General features: G+C 37.6%; 1 protein-coding gene across 2 annotated transcripts in view; it reads right to left on the reverse strand.

Moving 5' to 3' along the window:
* The window catches only part of PsGEF (Protostome-specific GEF), a 30,581-nt gene extending 19,600 nt beyond the window's left edge, over window positions 1-10,981 (reverse strand). For both annotated transcript variants that reach the window (XM_066396010.1, XM_066396011.1), the window contains exons 1-2: window positions 10,814-10,981; window positions 27-1,476 (exon numbers count right to left, since the gene is read on the reverse strand). In XM_066396010.1, coding sequence (XP_066252107.1) covers window positions 27-1,470 — 1,444 coding nt within the window. In that variant the 5' untranslated portion in view covers window positions 1,471-1,476; window positions 10,814-10,981. The remainder of the gene's footprint in view (window positions 1-26; window positions 1,477-10,813) is intronic.
* Between the last annotated feature and the right edge of the window lie 6,942 nt (window positions 10,982-17,923).

Consider the following 17,923-nt stretch of genomic DNA (forward strand, 5'->3'; position numbering starts at 1 on the left):
CAATGTTTATATTCCAAACCACTTACCATTCACATAAATCCCTGCAGAATTGCAAAAAATCCTCAAATCCACGCTTCCTCTCACATCAACGATGGCGCTTCTTCCAGTGCTGTCCGCAAAGCTGGATGAAGTGTCCACTTTCGGAGAATCGAATATCAAACACTTCCTCGTAGTCCTGTTGCAATCATCCACATGGGAGCCTAGAATGTCCTTGTTCTCAAGGTAACACCCCCTAAGAGGTGTGTTTTCCACTTCAAACCCTGCAGACGGCGTTGGGAAGGTATCCTCATCACTAGGAAAGTGAAACTGCTTTTGATTGGACCAAAATGGTGATACTGTTTGTGATTCTATGTATGAGGTGTTGATAGTGCTAAGTTTCTTGCGAAAGTTTTCTAACTTTTTCCTTCGAACACATCTCTGTCTTTTTAAAGTGTGAGTGAAGTCGGTTTTGGGCTTCTTAATAGAGTCAACTTCCTCTGGAGTTGTACTCGGTCGTTTCCTTGAATCATCCACATCCACACACCTCTCTCTGTAACTTTCATTGACTTCTATTATGGTTTTTTCCTCTTTGAGCGTTTTCGGGAAGTTATTGTTGTTGCACTTGCAGAGGAAGCCGCTGTCTATTCTGTGTAAGTTCTCGTTTGTGCTGCTTTTGAACCCTGAGTCCGATGAAGCTTCAGAATTAATGTCAATTAATCTCTCTTTGTCGTGGCTTAATGCATCTTTTTCTGAAGTTACATTGACGATCATGCTAGTGTTTGCAACAACACTAGAAGATGATCGTTCCAACAGAGCCTCTACCAGTTTATCCAAAGACATATCGTTTATGAAAGAAGAATCTTCATTAATTTCAGCTTCCACGTTACTTTTGCTGAATTTTAAATCTAGAAATTTTCGGACTAGAGGTGACACTCTGATTTCTTCCTGCAAAGGCCTCAATCTTGGCAAACTACCCTTATTTGTAGCTCCTATTACGTCTTCAATGCTCTTTGGTTGAGTTATTTTCTCCTCATTGAAGGAGAATATTTTCGAGGGCTTCTTGCAGCTGCACACTTGTTCAGCCATGAAGGACTCAATGTGGGAATCCACAGCTTCAAATGGGGTGAAATAGTTGCTGCCATCGCTTACCCTCACTAGTTTCTCATGGTTCTCTAAACACTCCTTCTTTTTTTTAATTTTCAGCTTCTGATCGCGAGTCGGAGGCGTTAGATTGCTAAGATCTCTAAAATGGCTCAAAGCCTCATGCAGGGATGAATTTTTAACTGGGGTGGAATGGAATTGGTTCTCCTTATCTGCTTCCAAAGCATCTAAACTGTATCTCTTTCTGTTTCTACAAGCACTGGACCTGCGGCGTTTGGTTTTCTGTCGAGGGGTGTTGGGTAGGGACTCAGTACTTTGGAAATTGCCAGATAAACGGTTCTCTTTGATGTCCTGTGGATCTCTCCGAGAAAGCACGGTCCATTTCAGCATTGTGGCCTGGAAATAATAACTCAATAAATCTCGTGATTAAGCTAATCGCATTAAAATGCATGAGCATAAAATCAGATTAGTCGCCCTTCACAACAGTTATATTTTATGTGTTTGACTTCTGCTTATCATGAAGTAAATCATGGGCACAAGGGAGTGATTACGGCCACAAACCATAAGTCCCAGTATCAGGGCGAATCTCGCAAATAAAACAGCGTGAGACCTTTTTAAGTAGACCTAGCGATGTTAATTTCAAATCTCCCCTTTCATCTCGATTGGTTTGGGATTTAAACTTTTTGCAACTGCACCCAGTGTGGGCTCCCTTTGAACTCCAAAAAGGAAAGTTCCAGTCAAATTTTCCTTATCTGCAAGCTGATTGCAAAAATCAATATACTTCTCTGCGGAGATCTTTGTTTTCTTTTTAGTTTCGACATCTCAGAAGCTTTTTCGATCCGAAAAATGCGAAATAAAGAGATGAGTTAAGACTCCATTAACGCGTCTGGGTTTAGCCGACCTAAAGCGTATTTTTTTTAATGAAATTGAATACCTTTTCTTATAACTTCGTGTGATAAGCCCAACGGCATTCTAATGATTGCTACAGCTTATGTAACGTTTTTTTAGCATTTAATTTCTATTTTTTTTAAGTAAACTAAAACTAGAAGAATACCAAAGATTTCCCCAGAACACTATTTTTATTTTCCATCATCGGTAGAAATGTAACTGGTTTCGGGTAAAAGAAATTTGACCCGAAAGCTCGATATGAGCCTCTCAGAAACTTGATTGAATTTAATTTTTTCGTTAGGGATAAAGGGTGTTTTTCAATGTTACGGTAAGTAAGCACCCTGTTAAGGGACTTGGTTTACGATAAATTGCAACGATAAATTAAACTCATATTCAAATGCCTCATTTACATTAACAAGGGGCGAGGACACTACTGGTGGTTTTATGAATTTTTATACCACAAAAATCGGTTTTTTATAGGATTTACGGACCACTTTTTAGAGCCTAAAAAAATCAAATAACCGCTAAAAAAAGCTCAAATACTGGAGAATTCGATATGCTTAATAATTTCTATATAAAACCTTTTAGAGAGTAGGCAATAAATTTCACTTCGGCGGTTATGGTTTTAGTTTTCATTATTTGTAGGCATTTTTAACCCCAGCGTGGAGAATTTTGATAAAACATTTCCCCATAGGGGCGTTGCTATTGTGTTAAAAACTCAACGAAATAGTCTGAAAGAGGAGTACTTTTAATAGGACCTGTTGGGTGGGAAGTAGTTAATCTTGAGCGTTTTAGGACAGGTGTTCCATGAAGCCCTAGAGAAATCAATAAAAATGCCAACCCAGAAATTATTCGTTTTTAGCTAGGAGCATGCAGAATGTTTAAAAATTAACACGTTGTAAAACCTTCTTGGCTAAATTGAACACAAACAACAGGACATTCTTAAGTGGTTCCATGTATTCCCATTAGAAGGGCATTCTGAATAATTTTCCACTTAGAAGTTTCGGCACGAGCGTACCAACGTCTCCCACATGTCGAGTAAAACGTCTTTGAATATTTTGCATCTTATTACGTTCCTCCCCTATATATCAGGCCTAAAATAAATTTAATTTGAGTCGGTTTCTTGTCCCGTAGTTCCCCATATTGAAAGCGGTATCGAGTAAAGACGGGACAGAAATGGTCGGTACTGGTCAATGGTAGTTGTAATTGAACGTAGATGGGATGGAAGATATACCGCAAGAAAGACTTTGATACCAATAAATTTAAAATACATTAGTCACTTTATCGCTTAGGAAGATGATGGGCACTCCTCCCTGAGAGTAGATCTGGATCCGGATCCTCGGATATCTGGAATATGCTTAGAATTCTAGATGTAAAAGGATAGAATTGTCAGATCAGCCTGCCTAAAAGCTCAAAAAATGTTAGGAATAGAGCATAGCAAAGGAAATTCATAAGGTGTTTTCCACTGTAGTAGGTAAATTAAGGAATGTCAAGAAAGCTGTTCCAATAGTAGAAGTAGCTACAATTCAATAAGTACCTGAGTCCACTCCAGCCACATTTGAATGAATATTTGGTTGTTTTTATGAGAATCAACGTGAAAAACGTTTACCTGGGAAAGCATTTCGGAATAACAAACTCACGGACAATATGCGAGAAGTACAGCCAAATTAAACGCGATAATATCCAGATTGAAAGAGAAAAGCTGTTAGGTCAATATATTAGCTCAAGGGTGCCACAGGGAAGCCTTTTCCTAAAAATGTCATCAAACTATGGTAAACACCGATGGTATAAATCTAATTTGGCTTTTGAGTTGTGCCTTTTTTCACTAATTTTCAAAAGGAAAAGAAAAGTAATGGAAAATTGCTGAACGGTATTTTATCAAGTTATTTACCGTTTACGTAGGTGTTTTTTACAATAAAAACTAGAAGAAATCGTCGTGCACGCAAAAAATGGGAAGTCTTATGGCAGGCTATACAGAATGTGCAATTTAAGTAATCTTTTAATAAATCATTCTTAGACCTAATCATTATGCATTCAATGTTTTCGGGTAAATCGAGGATTTGTGAAAAAAAGGTGGATATTAAATAATTTTGAACGTCTAGCTCTTTTTCAATTTCCCAAATACAATTTTTTCATATACGTATGAGACACTCCTTTTTTCGCTTCATGGTTGAATTCTACAATTCAATGAGAGTTTTTTTAATTTCAGGTTGAAATTCAGATTACGTTCTATCGAAGTTTGAAAAATTATGGGAGCTAAAATAAGAGAAATTTCTTAATGAAATTTTGTTCGTTTTTAGCCGGAAGGTTTTTAAAAAATTGTGAAATTATCGAACATACTGGCTAGTAAACAGCGGCATATCAAGTCTGGATTTGTGATAAGAGCCCAGTGATGTTACAGTATATTATGAATTTTGAGAGAAATTTTATAAGTTTTACCTAAAATTTTTTACTAATGGGAGGATTTGGGCAAATTTGCATTTTCAGGAACTTCTCACGCTAAGAATGTAGACTCTTAATAATTTTTTTTTTTTTTCAAATCAGACGTTCTACAGTGAAATTATAGAATTTACTACAATTTTTTTGGGTATAAATATCATGTAACTCATCAAACGTGCTATTCACAACTCCATAACTGAGTTTCAAACGAGACACGCTATTTATTTTACGAGGAGATTCTTAGTCTATTATCAGTATTTTGAGGTAAAACTTTGAAGTGAGGGTCTATCCGTTATAGCCTTAGAGTTTTCGAGTAATTACAGAATTTATGAAAATTTACATTATGGAGGCTAAACTAACTTGAAACCGGCAATTTTTAGCTAAATTTCGTTGAAAAGTCCTTCAGTGAGATTTCCAAATATTTGCCCAATAAAAAGCGTTTCATTTGCATAAAAAGGGGAAGTTTTCCATATTAAAAAAAAATCACCGCGATCCCCCCACCGATCCTTCAGCTATCCCGATCGCCGCCCACTAAGCGCAAACATTGAACCAAAGTCGAACCTAATGCCCTTTGAAAAAACCCTTTGATCCAGCACAATCAGGGTTTAAGAGACTGTAAATGATTTTGCGGAGATTTTTTTGAACTTGACTGTGACAATCAAAACGTTAGTCAACCGCTTTGTTCGGCCAACCACACCCCTGTAGATTGGGTGTCACGCAATGGCACATTAGCGTAGAAAGCGGGGTTTCCATTTCGTTCTTGTCTCGGGGAATTTCTTTTCGGTGACCTAGGGAGGCAATTAGGTGCCTAATTGTATCTGATGACTAGAAAAATAATCATAGACCAGCCCCTTTTCGCCTAGTCATACGCCTAAGTTACAATTACTCTTAATTACAAATCGTGAGAAAATCAGTTGCAGCCTTCGTCGATTTTTCGAGATTTAGTCCCTTATATTGTGTTATTTAAAATTAGATCACTTATTGTTGTAGGGTCTGCCCCGACCCTTGTACTAAGGTTAAAGCTATCACCTGGCAGAGGCTCTTTTCAAATTCCTTACGGAAGTGAAAGAGAGAGAAGGATTCCTTTGAAATTGGGGCGAGATGCTGCATGCATCTGCACTCGAAAAAAAAACAGCAAAATGCAATTTGAAAGACGCGGGATTTTTGCCAAAGGGGCGCATTAAGGGTGAGTCCAAACAGGCTGCGAATTTAACTGCATTTGACTTGACAGTTTTCAGGTCTCTACGATAATTAACAGACCTAACAGGAAAATTATAGATCGAAGAACAAATTAGAGACACAGGTGCCTGACGGGCATTGAGGAATAACATCACCTGTTCGCACCATTAAGCACGTTTTTTTGGTTCCGCGTCGTGCCCAAAAGGGCATAAAATTCTCATAAAATAACGATTTAATTTCAAAAATGTATTTTGGGCCCTCCCACGCCACTCTTATGCTGCCAGTTTTATGCCGATAAAGGTTGGGGTCACCCATAATTATATTAAATATAAGAAATTAGTTGAGCAGTTTTTGAGTTTCATTACTAGCCGAATTTCAACTGAGAAAGCAAAGTTATATAAAGTTCCAAAAGTGGCAGTTTCACCTGACATTAGCTCTCTGATAAAGCCACTTGTGTATTTTCAGGCACTGAGGGCAGTAGTTCAAAGTACTTATGATAACTTTACCTGGAAAATAATTTCCATTAAAAATGAAAATTGCCTAATTATGCCTTTCTTTAGGAATTTATATGGAACTTATCCTCGCGATAATGCTGGTTTATCAAGGTACTAAAGAAAAAAAATTAAAAGTAAATTTTTTTTTCATCGCTTAACAAGACAATGATATACTGACTTATAGAGAAGTTGCATCAAAGGAGTAAAAACTGAAACTTAAGTCTTTTTCTTGTTTGTTGTGTTATGAAAAAAAATTTACAAATGAACACAATCAGATTGATACTCTGCCCTAAAGGCCTGGATAGATATCTGGCTATACTATATTTTTTAAATGCCCTTTCTCATATTTTGACTTCTACGCCACTGCTATGAAATTTGTTGAATTTAGCGTACATTATTTGATTCTATTAAAATATTTAGCATGCGTCAATCATTCAAGTGGTGTAAAAGGGGTTGCTGGGGCGCCATATGGCCATACAAATGGTAACTATACCGTGACGACAGTAGTTACTCCAGTTAACACTTTTTGCTATTTTTTGTGACTGTATGAAACCCTGTTCTAATGAAAATTCAAATAATTACATGTAGATTCAAATATCTAGATTTCAGCAAAGTAGTTCTAAAGTCGCTATTCTCAATGACTATAATATTTATAAATTTTCTCGTCAATTTACGTGGGTCAAAGATGAAATATTTAGTCTATTTTTGAGTTTATAGAGCCCTTAAATAAAGAACTACAACTTCTGAATTTTCAGAAAAACCAAAAATTTCATAAAACAGAAGGGAATTTCATAATAACAAATTTTAGTTAATTTTCAGAGCATCTGTAACGCAAATTCTGATAATGAATCTGAGAATATAAATATAAGGAAAATACTTCTAAAAGCATTCTGAAGTTTATTATTATTTTTTGTTCTAGACATTTACTGAAAAATAGTTATTTTTCTTGATTCTGATAGTAATTCTGCAAATTTTCTTTGCTACGTACGACTGGAACGCCCGGTATATATTTAACGTAGTAGAAATATTAATCGAAGGGAGATCAGTTCTCAACATGTGTTGAAACGTGATGTGTAAAATTTCATGAGAAAAAGGGGGAAATGTGTTTCAGAACTTGTAGCCAGAATATCAGTTTTCTTTGATGGAACATAGGGATATCTAGAATTTTTGAGATCTTGAATTAAAGAACAAGTTCTCAAAGTCTACATTTCAGTTGTTTACACATTACCTTTTAAAACTTTCAATTTTTATTATCTTCTTAATTTTTATATTTAATTTTTTTATTATCTTTTTTATTTATTAAATTATTTATTTTATTTTATATTATTATCGTTAATTCCGGTTTTCTCAAACCGAACACAACCCGGCATGTTTTGAAACGTTCTAAACCTCCAATTAAGGATTAATAAGTTCTGAATTTATCTACTTACAATCAACTTTAATGATAGTGAAGGCATTGGTTAAAATGCTGGTGGAAAGGTTGAGAGAAAGAAGATTTCAATTACATAATCGGAAGCGGCTGTAAAAATTTCAGTTTTTCCAGATAGAAGTTCCAAGATATTATTGAATTGTATGAATTGTACATTACTTATCATCAGTTTTTTCCAAAATTCATGCCATCATTCGTCGGCAAGCCTTTCCCAGCTGCCGGCTCCTCAACAATTTATTGTCTTGAAACAATAACTCTTCAACAGGAAGGGTCGAAAACAATGAGAAGACGAGCTACCCCTTCTTACCTCTAACTTTCTAACTTTTTAATGCAACCCGGAACTGCAGCATCTCTCTCGAAGACTTAATTTATAGCGTATCCCACCTTCCTATTACGTTATAAAACGAATGGAAATAATTTCCTACTGTCTCAACATTGATAAGGGTAAAATTTATGCACAGGCTATAGGGGATGTCAAGGGAAAAGGTCTTTCCCATAAGTCCCTTCATGAAGACTAGTTTCTGAAAGGTCTATCGGTTCAGAATGCACTTGGAGAGGTAGAAAGGTCCTATCTATATAAATCACTATCCTGAATTAAAGGTGCACTTTGAACTAGTTCTTATATGACTCAATGGACAAAATGCATGTAATACGAGGGTAGTTATAAAAATTTCTTGGATAATCCAAACAAAGAGGGGGGGGGGGGTGTTTCTGTAAAATCATGCGATATTTTCATTAAACCTGCCATTATAGCAGCGACAAGAAGATAATAGACTCTGCAACAACAAAAAGTGCATTATCTCGAAAGCAATTGAGCCAAAATCCACAGGGGACAAAAATAATGGTACTGCAAGTCATCTAGGGCACTCCATTGAGCCGATGACGTATTGACAAATGTTGCACGTTAAATAAATGATCCGGTTTAAGTGCAGGAGATTGGAGAACGTTGTTTATCCCAAAATTCTATTGAAAGATTTCGTATCGTTAAGTCATTTACAGTTAATTTCATGCTGAAAAAAAAATTCTTTGGCAAATTCAAAAAGGTCAAAGAAACTAATTTTTGTGCCTCCCATATAAAAAGTAGTCCATAATGCCGTTAAAAACCACTGTGCGGTCGTATGGGGAAGAGTTATGGGACATATATGGGGTATAAAAACTATTTGCATGAAAGCCAAGAGGCAGGGCTGTGTCTCAGTTTTTGCCCCTTTTTGGAGAGTGCAATTACTTGGAAATTCGAGTTACGTAAGTGGAGATTTGAAGTTAAAATGTACTCAGTTTTAAAGAAGTTTTCTCCAGAGGATGGAAGGAAAATGAAGTGTGGAATAAATCTACCTGGTTTTAAGTGCAGACCATGTCGCTAAAAATACATATTATTAAAAACACGAGCGAACATGTTTTAGCATATGGGAAAGAGAAATTATACAAGAAGTGCGCAAGAATAGTTACGTACACATAGTTTTGAAGCATCCTGTACGTTTTTTTACCTTTTCTAGTTTTCTAGATTTTGCTCAATAAACAAAACTTATCGCAACTAAAAATCACTTATTTAACCTACTAAAATCTCCTTTTTTCACTTTTCAAATTTCAAGCACCGATATCTCGAAAATCAGCAAAGCAGTAACTTCAAAATAACGCCTCAAATTAACCATCTTGATGAACACTCTATAGGACCGCATAAACCGAGTTGCCATATCTTTTTTAGTTTTTCAAATGCGGGGTATTACTTTTAAGCATATTTTACCGATTTTAAAACTACATCTAAAATAAAGGTGTGAAAATTGATAGAGGGAAGACGAAAATGGCTGACGTTGAGTTGTATTAAAAGATACCAAGGACCCGATTCTTGAATCTGGGGAGTAAAATGGTCCCTGGTGATAATGCCAGTTAGATAGATCTCACGTCATGTAGAATGTCAGCAAATACATTTTTATGTCATTCGCCAGGAACGCTGTGCTCTCCAGATTCAGGAATCTGGCCCAATACTGATTTGCTCTACTAATATGGGAAACAGGATTATCTATACGCTATTTTCTGACCGATGGAAATTTTGGTAATTTGGTAAGTTGATGGTTGCCGACGAAGGGTGTAAAGACATAGATTATTAATCAGTTGCTGTGCTGCAAAATGGAAGAAATTCATGGTGACTATTAATGTTATCCATGCAGGATATCGCCTCTACACATACGGGATACGTGATTCAGAACTACCCCTAGTTTCCAGGCCAATAAAAATTTCTGGAAACTGGTAATCTTTAGGAATGGCATAACATAGGTGCTTGACACATGGTCACTAAGGAAGAAAGGTAAGTTTCCTCTCAATGTTGAGTAGGAAAAAGAAGAAATGTTTTAATAATACCTAAATACGACATTCTTAAATCAGGAGTAATGTGTGCTTTTACAGCACTAAATTAGGTAATTTTCACTCATTCTGAATGGATAATTCATCACTCGTATCCTCAGATTTGTCCTACTGCCTCTAAAACTGACCGTGAAAGCTCAACCTCAGGACCGAAAACCCTCATAATTTGTCCCAGAAGGGCTCTTTACCTGGTAGTAATCCACACCCATTAATACCACTTTCCCAAACAAAAATATTTGTTTAGGACAGCAGGGAAGTAATCCTACTCTTTGTGGATTTAAGCCATGCGAAATTCTGTTTCGCCAATAAGCAGATCAAAATTGCTAATGTGGCCCTTAGCTTAGTTGCTACAGGGGTAAGTACTCATTAATTATGATTAAAGTTATTAATAATGTATTATTATAATCATGGGAACATTTTTATCAAGCACATGAAAGATTGCAGGAAGCAGGATGTGGGCTTTGAGTTGAAAATTTGCCTAATTGCTTCTTAATTGCACGGCAATGGAATCACTATAATATGTATTCTATGAATCGACCCATGATTCGAGAATGTAATCAGCTGAGTTTACATTATATTAGGCTGAATCTTACATGTGCCGATCATATCTCCCAAAGCAGATGTGATGATTTGTCCACTCAATTCTTTGATCACCTGCCTTCAGGTGATATTTTTTTATAACTGAAACGTGTAGGCAGACACCCAAATGGTTTAGAAAAAAACCTTTGCCAACTGTGAACTTTCATAGTACTTCTTTTGTAAACTTAAGACAATGAGCCCCAATTCAAGAATATCAACTTATCATGCTTTGACAACCAAAATCATGATTAAAACGTTGATTCCCGTAAGATTAGTTTGAAGTTTATGATAAAGGGACTGCGAAAAAATCAATGTCAATCAAAATCAAAATCGAAATTTCTCAATATCTCACACAACTACCACTCACCACTGTATCAAAAACAAACGAACATTACACTCAAAATCGATCGACACTCGCGAAAAAACCCATTACAAAATCCGAGAAATCAAAAATACTGGTCGTACTGGTTAATGGTACGCGATGGGTACCTACCAGCGATGCTCGGATGTTTTCGGCGCGAAATCTACCGGGCGATTGTCGGGGTCGTGCCGGCCGACAGTTACCTGGTCAGGTATGTGTTAAAGGACCTTAGGGTCCTCGTATGGCTGTCCTTGTCGGCTCTTTTATGAGAGATGCATTGTCCTTTTCCCCCTCAATGGTGTAAGTGCGCTCTGTATGGGAGTAAAGTGGATGTTGGTAATTGAAATTGGAAATTCATTGTTTTTTAAGAGGCGACTTTGTGGGTAGCTTTTTGAGTTTGATATCGATACTCGGAATATTTGAGTTTTCAGTTTTTTTTTTTTTTGAAGAATATGAGATAATTTTTTTTATTCCAATGCCAACGGAATGTCTCAGTGATCAAGTTCAGACTGTTCGAAAACAACAGAAAGGAATCATAACGGCGAGGTCTCCTTTGAGGAGGGCGAAAGTGTCAACGAAAAGAAAGATCCAAAGAAAGTGCCGCAAGAGTGTGTACTAATTTATGCGATTCGAGTGAATTCAACAAAGGGCGAATTCTCCCAGAGAGATAACAAACTTCTCAAATCTTGAATTTTATAAATAAATCAAGCTTTCAAATTTCATGAAGAAATGTGGTGTTTTTCTCGCCTCACAACGCTGAAAGCTCTGCATTCGCTTGTGCACACAGAGCGATCTTGATGAATTCCTGAAATCTATTTCCAATCTTTGAGGCCTGCAGATGCTCATTTGAGCCCTGAAATTTCCTGAGGTGGGCTGATTTATATGCCTCGTTTCTCGGAGCTGCAAAGGACTTATTTACGTCTTCATAGTCTTTCCCTTAAATCATGTATACTTATTAATTCATGCCTATGCATGGACTCGTTCTGCGTCTGGATCTAATCACAATAAACTTTGGTGCTTGAAAACATCTGAAATTTGACACAGTTATAAATTTCCGCAATAAACCTGCAGACACTAAACACCTCATTGAGGTTTCTAACGAGCCGCCGGTGTTCATAAATCTGGGATTTGCCATTTGGGATCGCTTTTAAATGTCGACACGTTTTAACCCAATTAGGGGGTTCATAATTAAAACAAAGCCCAGGCAAGGCGTCGCTGATGACATGGAATGGGCGCCTAACGAGCTGGAAAAAAATCAAAATTTCATTCCGGCTCTTATCGTATATTTAGCCCAAAATTTCCCATCGAACTCTAGCTGTTCCTACCTGTATATCCCACTTTTTTAAATCGCAGGGCCTTGTCTTATGTTTGGGGTGCACAAATGAGCCCCCGGACAATGGGCGCATAAAAAATCAAAGTGGGGAGGGTACTTTTTTATGGCCTCGTATATTATTTTGCTCATGAGATGTCGGCCGATCAACGGGTTTGAAATTAGTTTATAGTCTTGCACGAACAAGAAACAGAATCAAAATAAAACTTCTGAATTAATTAATAAGCAGGTAGATTGAATTTGCATTTCCTCTTGTTTGCCCCTGGCAAAAACGCCCGTGTATAAAAAAGCGTTCTATGGGAATCTGAGCATTTCTAACAACCTAAAAAAGCCAAGAGGTGGCCAAAAATGATGTCAAAATTGCCGTCCCGCACTTAAACTGATGAGCTTGACACTGAAACGCTTTTTACGCTCCGGCTTTTTTTACGTGCTCCTAATTAGTCCCTCTTTCGCATGGAGCAACTAATTATAACATCCAGGTTAGGACTGAAAAGCTCCATCCTAAATGCGTCACAAATGTCTTCGCTGGGACTGTTGAAATAGTTTTTAGTATCAAGGGCTGATCGCCAATACGCCGCCTTTTGGTCCAGACTCAGCCCCACCAAGCGATCCATTTACGTCACCAACCCATCTTCTGATTAATCCAGATCTGTCCCTTTACTAAGTTTACGCAATTCCGACCAATCAACAGAGCACTTAATCTTCCTTCGTGGGCCCATTCATCTCGGCTTTTGAGCCTGTTTACATGCCACATTCGTTCTTGTCGGCATAGGCACGTTTTTCCGCTAAATTTATCTTTAGAGAGGACTCAAAATTTCCACGTGGGATTTCGTAGTATCACTAATTAATGTGGAGGAAGAGGGAATCTACTCTAATTACTTTATTCGACAATGCTTTGAAAATTTCTGCTTTTATTCCTCCAAAGCCAACATCTGCCAGCGTTCCGGTGTTGTGCAATATAAACGAGAGCAAACCCAATTATTCTTCAAACCTACTACCGTTCCTTGTTAATCTTTCAACCTTTTGACCCAACTTCTCTAGATTTAGGTAGAAATTGCAAATAAGGGAAGTAGGACTCCATTGTTGGAAGACTAACGACTTTTTTCCGAGCTTTTGTTGAAAACCGGACCGCATTTTCTGTGGGATACTCCCATCATGGGACTCGCAGTAATTTATATTTTCTTTCTCACATATTTACTGGATAATCCCAAATTAACGAGCCACAAAAAAAAGGAAGTTGCAAAGAAATCAGTTACAAAGTTTCGCACAAGAAGCCACGTGCACCGTATTTGTTTGTTGGGTGTAGCCCGTTTCATCATTTGATGGTACACCTTGAAGGGCCATCCCAATCGCAATCTAAGATCGTAAAGCCCGTTAAAAACCTGTTTGAGACCCCCGCGAAATTAGCTGGGCCTTAGATACAACTGCTCTGCGGAAATGCACCAAATCTCTGGCTCGTGCGAAAAATGGGGCCCCTTTTTTAATCCCATCTCTCTCAGTTTCGAGCCCTCTTTTAACTTGTTTCCAGTTCAGGTTCAGCGACATCCAGACGAAGTTTAAAAACTCTCAGGGTCACACGAAATGAATAAAAATTCACAGGGATGGAATGGTCATGTTTCGATAAAGGCAGGCAATTAAGGAAGAAAAAAATGTGCTTTGACCAGTCCTTGCAGCCTAAGAGAATTAGGTCTACCGCATTTCCCCGAATGCGAAGTCTAAAAGGATGTTAAATGTGAAATTCAAGAGTTGGGACTAGTTTTCACGAATTCGGAGTCGTTTTGTGTGTGAAAACAGGAAAAGAACAATCAATGCATTTTGAGATCTATCTTTTACAGAATTTAAAGTCTCAAAAAATACCCTTCGAAATTCAGGAGTTTTCAGGAAATCTAAGAAATTCAGGATAGTTATCTGATAACATAAAAAAAATTGAATTAACAAAGGAGGCTCCATCACATTTGAAAAATCTTTTGTAGTTCTCAAAGCTAAGAAGATGTAGGTACCAAATGAATAATATTTCCTCATAATTTCCAACCTAGCGAAACCTGTAAAATAAATCCGTTGAGAGCGGATTTGAGAAGTGCAGAATCATTTCAAGGATTAATAGAGATTTTCTCATATTTATTAGATATTTTATCTAAGACGCCTTTTATAGAGGCGTGATGGGCCTTGGAACCCATTTAATGGAACAAGCAGTGAAGGCGTTTATCGAATTTCCATTGCTTTTGTCTGGGATATAAACTAGCTGTTAACCTGGAAATAGGTGCTCGAATGGTCCATTTCGTTGATTCCACGGAAATCCTGCCCAGGGCACCAGCACTTCAATCACTTGGCCCTTAAAGATTATTATTATGTCTTCGGGCAAATGAATCTCCTCAATCGCCATTTCGGGCAATATTTGCAGGTCCTAGTAAAACGAATCAGCAGTTTGAGCCTTCCAATAACTTAAACTCAAGAAGACAAATACCTTCGATTTAAGTCTGACTCATCGAGGCAGGCGATAGGAATGAAAAATCGTCGAGAAACTGATCTTTAGTCCAGGTCAGTTTTGGGCTCAGGAGTAATGCTTTGCAACGGTTCCAGGTGGGAGGAAAGGGAAACCCGAGGTGTTTGAGTGACTAGGTTCCTGGAGCGGCTATTGCGCAAGTCTCATTTAGCTGCAATAAAGGAGGGGTGGGGGGCCAAATGCAAAATTCCTGCTCGCCAGAAGATCAGACGGGGTATCTTAGGGAGGCTTCACCTCGTGAGAAAAAAGGTTAGCTCAGGTCAGTTCAGGAGTCCCAAAGGTCCCAGAGATGAGCCACATTTTCATAAAGAAACCTGATTTAAGCTACCAATCGTGTTATAGCAAATCAGTAACGTGGCTAACAGGTTTTTTCAACAGATGATGATCGTCGCAGAAGAACGACGACATTCTTGACCGATTTTATCATTCAACACAGAAATCACACCATCAATCATCCAGATGATATTCGAGCTTACGCAGGCGACATGTCTATCAAAAATTACTGAAGCGTCCAAATCAACTTAAAGCGCGATGTAACGCGATCCGTCAAGCGCAAATATCTCGGCAACTGTCTGTAAAGTAGTTCCAAAACACGTGTTTTCCTGGCACAGATATGTACGGTCGGTGTAGCGTAAAGACGTCTTTGAAATCAAAGCTGAAAGAAGTATCGAAAATCTGTATTTATGGTTTCCAATAATTAGGTGCTTGAGTCAGCGACGCAACTTCATCAATGTTCCAACTGTTCTTACCAAACAACCACACTGGGAATTTTCTGATCCGCTGAACCGTGATAAAGTGCATTTCTCTGATCCAAATAAGTGTAATTATTTTTAACAACCTTATAACACGTGACATATTTAGTCAACAAAACCATATATCACCGTAATTTAATTGCCCATAACCAGAAATTGGTATGATTAATTAGACGCACGCATGCGGTACACCTACAACATGTTGCAATAAGTGCCATATGTGCCTAAAGGGCACGTTCTATGGTAACTTCTTTCACACAGAGGCAAAAACCTGAGGCAGAGTATGACCTACGGCCTTTTCCATTTCTCATCGGATATTTAAAACCATCGAATTTTGGCCTCAGCCTTCAGGAAGGGCCCTATGAATGACAATAGAGTACCAATATATTTTTTGAATCAATATACCCCGTGTGCGTGTGATTGCTTGTCAATATTTCATTCAGTTTATAAGGGGCTCTGGTGAGAACTTTTTTTAACTGCCTCTAGAATGAATATTTCAAATGTAGCCGGTTCTTCAATTGCTCTGGAATCGATTATACATGGAAGACCAAAAGTCCCGCATAAATTCGTTGAAAATTGAAGGAAATATTTATGAAAATGCCGGAACACGTTAGTTGCTCATTTTTGTAGTAGATAGATGCACTTTTCTTATGAAACCCCATGTATATTATGACGTTTTTGAGTTCTTTGAGAAATTCTGAACATATTTCACGTAACATACTTATGTCTAACAGTTTTCGAAAAAAACTACAAAAAATGACAATAACGATAGAACTACTAATATTTAAAAAACAACAATAAAAACTACTATAATCTGATATGTTAAATATTTGAACTGTGCCTCGTTGATTTCATGGCAGTGGGCAAGCCTCAATTCAAATTCCTCAAGAACTTTTCTTATCATTTGAAAAGGTATTTGTTGAGCTTTTAAGTAATTGAATTTTGTAACTTTTCTGTATTGTTGGGTTTATTTAAATACACCCTATGTTTCAGATAACCCCATAAAAAAAGTCCACAAAGGTGAGGTCAGGCGATCTGGCAGGCCATTCTAATTGCAAATATTTCAATAACCATAGAATTTAGACATGGGTATGTTATATGAAGTATGTTCAGAATTTCTCAAAGAACTCAAAAACGTCGTTATATACGTGGGATTCCTTAAGAAAAAAATGAAATAATACATTTATCTATTACATGGGTATACATGTCTGTTACGTAAAAAAATGCCCAACCAAAAAAAATATTTTACGTGTTCCAGTACTTTGATGAAAAATATTGCTTTCAATTTTTAACGAATTTATATTGAATTTTTGGTGCTCTATGTATGCTACTAGGCAGGGATCAATGAATGAGTATCCATACATCCAACGGGCATCTGCCCTATTAACTCAAATGCGAGTACACAGCAACTTCGAGCTTGTTATTAAGGGATTACCATGGTCACCTAATGAGCTTATAACATATAATTAACCAACGCTAAGAATGGCATTAATCCTACGTTGCGTACCTGGTTTAAACGGAAATTTGAGGATACAGGGTTCAAGCAATGCTTTATGCTGATTAGTCCCAGCCTAAGACTTTAAATTTCATGAGGAAGTCCATTAGTCTTGCTATCTAGACACAAAACCTATTATCTTTGATAGAGTTAGATTACAGCTCTTCGGGGCGAATTACGAAAGTGCAGCTAGTTTATCAGCAGCACAACTGATATAGAAACCCCGATCCTGACGAATGAACTATGGGGATTTGCATTTTCGGTAAAAACTTGCGTTTTCGGAAAACTTCATAAATTGCCCCTTAGGAGTCAAATTGTTGATGTGCAAATTATTACTGTGTGAATTTCCCGGAGGTGTTGAGATTCCAGGTGGACAAAGAATCCTCATTGAAAAATAATACGTATCTCAATAAACTATTTGCTTCGCTGACCATCAGACGCACACCCTCTACCAGAATCGAAAAAACTATCACGGGGCTATTACCCACGTAAACTATTAACTAATGAAAGGCACATGCCCCGCACGTGTCAAGGTGCAAGTCCCACACACACGGGGCAGAAGAATGGCCTTATTGACAATATTTTTGCAAAGTAATAGAAGTGGGGCCCGCATGCTATCGCCATCATCATTGCAAACGAATAGGCCCTTATTAGAATGCTCTTTTTGCCATAATACATATTCGATTATGTGGAAACTATTGTGGGGCTTTGTCCTTTTCGATATGGAAAACTCGAGGAATTAAGGGAAGAATCGCGTCTGAAATGTGATCAGCGTTTCTGTTAATGAGGATAGACTCTCCTGGATTCTTTTATTATCTGGTTCTTCACGTGGCGGATGAAGTCCGAGGAAGCCGGTAGATGCAGTCGATAGAAACGTTTTTGAGTTTTACCTAGGAATTTCACCACTAGCAATCAGCTTATTAACCATATTTCAGATTTTTGCCCATAAATTCTCTTCTCTTGTCGAGTTCCATTCCTTACAGAATGCAGTCCGTCTGTACATATCTTACCCGAACCGCAGGCATAATGACCTCAC

Source organism: Euwallacea similis, chromosome 13 (genome assembly GCF_039881205.1).
Source record: "Euwallacea similis isolate ESF13 chromosome 13, ESF131.1, whole genome shotgun sequence".
In the NCBI taxonomy this organism is placed as follows: domain Eukaryota; kingdom Metazoa; phylum Arthropoda; class Insecta; order Coleoptera; family Curculionidae; genus Euwallacea; species Euwallacea similis.